We start from the raw sequence: 3761 nt of genomic DNA, 5'->3' as shown, positions 1-3761 counted from the left end.
GTTATCAATTGATAAGAAGAATTAAGAGAGTAAAAAATCAGCCTTATTCTCCTTTTCCATCTTACTTTTCAGTGCCCTATCATATTGCTGAACAAATTGTCCCAATGAGGTTTTTTGAGTTTACATACCCATCGAAAAATGCATTCATGCTTTCACTTCTTTGGGTTGTAGACATTCCTGCCCAAAATATTGATTTGACATATACTGGCACCCACCGACGACGATCACTAAATAAAGAGCTTAACCATTCATTTTCTTGAAGACGGTAATCCTCTATCATCTTATGTCAGCCATCATCAAATTCACTTGCTTCTATTGAGTCATAAACAAGAGTTTTTAAAGTTTTCTTGATTTCTTTATATTGAGTCAAACCATTTAATTTCTCAGGAACTTTCTTCATAATATGCCAAAAGCAAAAACGATGATGAGATTCAGAAAATACCTCTACAACTGCTGCTTGGATAGATCGACATTGATATGTAATTATTGCTTTTGGAGCTCGCCCTCGCATGCATTCCAATCATGATTTAAACAACCATACATAAGTTTCTTTGTCTTTCCTCGATAGCAATCCGCATCCAAATAAAATGGACTGCCCATGGTGGTTCACCCCAACAAAAGGAGAAAATGACATATTCTATCTATTAGTCAAGTATGTACTATCAAATGACACAACATCTTCAAATGAGTCATAAGCTGCCCTTGACCTTGCATCTACCCAAAAAACCATTTCGCAAATGACCGGCGTCATCCATATCAATGTCATAGAAAAAATTTGAATTTCTTCGTTGCATGCGAGTGAAGTAGTTACGAAGTGCTTCGGCATCCCCAACTACAAGCTTTAACTGCCTCACCTTTGCAATGTAATTTATGTAATCTTTCTCACCAAATTGCAAGTTGTCATACCCTTTAGCTTCAACTACCAATGAATGAAAATTTTTGTTCAACAGAATTCCTGCAAAATCATTCAATTCAAGTCTCCTTTTGGAATAAGGATCTAATTTCCAATGAGACCTTTGATATATTGACTTTTTTGGACTTAAAACATGATTATGATCCAGATGAACACGAAAAAATAGTACACTTTCCACCACTGTGGACAATCACACATATTTTTGCTTGATAATCGGTTTTGGTCGACAATCTTAACTTAGAAGAACTTGCCTTACATGCATATTTACCTCCTCTAGAACATGCAAGTGTGTAATATTTGACTTCGCCCTCCGTTTTTGTGCTAACTTTACGAATCCCAAATCCAGCATCAAAAGCATATTTCTTGTAAAAATTATAAAGTCTTTCTTCATAATCGAATGTCATCCCCACTTCTGGAATTTGCTCACCAGCTAAAGATTCACGCTCTTCACTTTCTTCAACACCTACAACATCTACCTCCATGCCTTAACCATGACAAATATAATAAAATAGTTCGATAACACTTAATTTATAGAACATTACTAATATAGAAAAAACACTAAATAAAATCAATGAAGCAAAATCCTACTGAATGAAATAGTCACAAAGTAACAATACTTTTGAAAATTTATACGATCAAAATTCTACTATATATGAATCAAATACTTCTTTCTTTTGAAAAAAATTATACATTGGTTTTGAGTGAAAAAACAGAGGTTGAAAGGAATAACAAGTAGTTGCCCAAGAAATTCATACTTGTAAAGTTTTTCTGATAAAGAAAAAGTTGAGAGTAAGAGAGATGCAGATGCAATGTACTGTACTCACTGGTTCGTGAAAAACAAAGAAGGTAAACTTTTGGAGGAAAGAGTATATTGAGTGACTTTTGATATTGTGGCTTTTGCTATACTGATATTATTACTCACTGAGTGGTAGAACCTAGGAAGCGTAGATTAGGAAATAAAATAAAAGGTTAAGAAGTTACAACACTAGAATTAAATAATATACTCAAAATTCTGCAGGTGGGGTCATATGTAATGAACATTTATTTCTGAGGATGAATTCGGCCTAGTTAATCGGAGGCTTTATTATTTCTCAATGCAAAAACAATTGTCTAAAACTCTACACAATTAACCTCATATCAAAGAAATCAATAAGATCAATTACAAAGACCAAAGTCTATGAGAAAATATATCCATTCAAGAAACTTTCAGGTTAAAGTCCTTTTGCGGCATTATAATTTGCTGAGGCTTTCAATCCCAAATTTACAATTAGGTTATGGACAAATTAATGAAATAATGATCGGAAAGCAAAACCATCCACTGGATATTTTTGTTAGTTGTCATATAATGCTGCAGAGTCCAATTAAATATTCAAGAATGTGGATTATAATGACAATGACATTTTCAAGAATCAAAGATTTTCTGATATGATTGTGGATGATATTTGTTGTATGGTTGGGTGCTCTAGGTACGACCTCCACGTCAAGGCTTCCGAAAAAGGAGAGGTGGTCGGGAAGAGAAAGATGATACATTTGATTGTGCTAGAATGAGTTTTGATGCCAAATGTATTCTCACCAATATAGAGGATATACAAATTATATCCCGTTTTCTGACGTTTAAAAATGGACGATGTGACCATTAAATGCTACGTCAGCTTTCGGGTGAGGGGATTTGAGCCTAAAACATTTTTCTGACAAAACATACAATTTACGAAATCGATTCACTTAATGCCTATGGATTCAATTTACTAGTAGAATGATATTTACGGGTGAAACTTGAGGAATTGGACTCCTTTATTGAGAAAATATAGGCGATATGGTGAGTTGGTCCCTCCCTGATTAAAAACATGTGAATGATCATCTTAACTTCCTTAGGTTTGTGATCTTTCTGAAATTTCTCGTATTTTTTAACTGTAATATTGGTCTTCCCTTCTGTTTTTCTTCTATTACTTTTCGTAGCGGTTACTAACCGCTGCTCAACTCTAGCAACGCCTTGTTTAGCACCGTCAGCAGTAATGTTACCCTATATTTTAACCACTACCCAATGCCTTTTCTGTAGTAGTGATTTAACAACCACGTCATCCTTTTTTAACGGTAAAGTGACAAAGGTGCAAACAGTGCACATTTGTTAAACATCAAGGACAAAAACGTAGACAAAAAAAGAGTATGGTCGACTTTTGCACAAAACTCAAACATCAGGGACAAAAACTGCTTTTTAGCGTATCAATAATTGTTGATGTTTGAATGTTATATAGTTACATTACTTACATTATTTAATATATATCATATATATACAACACTTATATGGATTAATTTTTAATTTCTTCATACTATTGATTTTAAAACGACATATTCTATTTTAAAAATATGAATATTTTCATAGATAAAAGTATAAGAAATTAAATATATAATTATGATGGGAGTTACATGAAGAACAACTGTGAATGAAGGATGAGAAGAGTGTTGGAGTTGACACAACACCTGAAACATTGGCAGAGCGAAAAGATACTCCCTCCGGTCCTATTTATAAGCAACAACAAAAAAATTCACATAGTTTAAGAAATGTAGTTAAACTAGATAAAATGCATTAAATTTGTCTTAAATTAAAATGAACTTCTAAAATTACCCTTTGTTATTAGTGTTGGAAAGTGGAAAAGAGAGAGAATAATTAATGAGACACATTTTACAAGTTAGAATTAATAAGGACATCATTGGAAAAAATTAATTAATATAGCTCAAACTTTCATTTGGTTCTTATAAAAAGGACCAAGATTTTTCTTCTCTTTCATGCTTATAAATAGGACCGGAGGGAGTACTAAGTGAAAACGATGAAATGATAACATTGTAGTAA

The 3761-nt window shown here is 33.0% G+C and overlaps 1 protein-coding gene across 1 annotated transcript; it reads right to left on the bottom strand.

Moving 5' to 3' along the window:
* Positions 1-689: 689 nt before the first annotated feature.
* On the bottom strand, positions 690-1395 carry LOC130711324 (uncharacterized). Its single transcript, XM_057560890.1, has 2 exons — positions 1182-1395; positions 690-955 (listed from the first exon to the last, which is right to left on the bottom strand). The coding sequence occupies exons 1-2, from the start codon at positions 1393-1395 to the stop codon at positions 690-692; spliced, it is 480 nt and encodes a 159-aa protein (XP_057416873.1).
* Positions 1396-3761: the final 2366 nt, after the last annotated feature.

The sequence above is a fragment of the Lotus japonicus genome, chromosome 1, assembly GCF_012489685.1.
Source record: "Lotus japonicus ecotype B-129 chromosome 1, LjGifu_v1.2".
In the NCBI taxonomy this organism is placed as follows: domain Eukaryota; kingdom Viridiplantae; phylum Streptophyta; class Magnoliopsida; order Fabales; family Fabaceae; genus Lotus; species Lotus japonicus.
The sequence above is the reverse complement of the archived record's forward strand: the minus strand, read 5'-3'. Positions and strand labels throughout refer to the sequence as shown.

What these genes read in the sequence shown, in the direction of transcription:
- LOC130711324 (XM_057560890.1), bottom strand. Translation starts at nt 1,395, where the DNA reads ATGGAGGTAGATGTTGTAGGTGTTGAAGAAAGTGAAGAGCGTGAATCT. An exon ending in ACTTGCATGTTCTAGAGGAG is followed by an intron (nt 956 to 1,181) that starts GTAAATATGCAT and finishes ATGATTTTGCAG; the next exon opens with GAATTCTGTTGAACAAAAAT.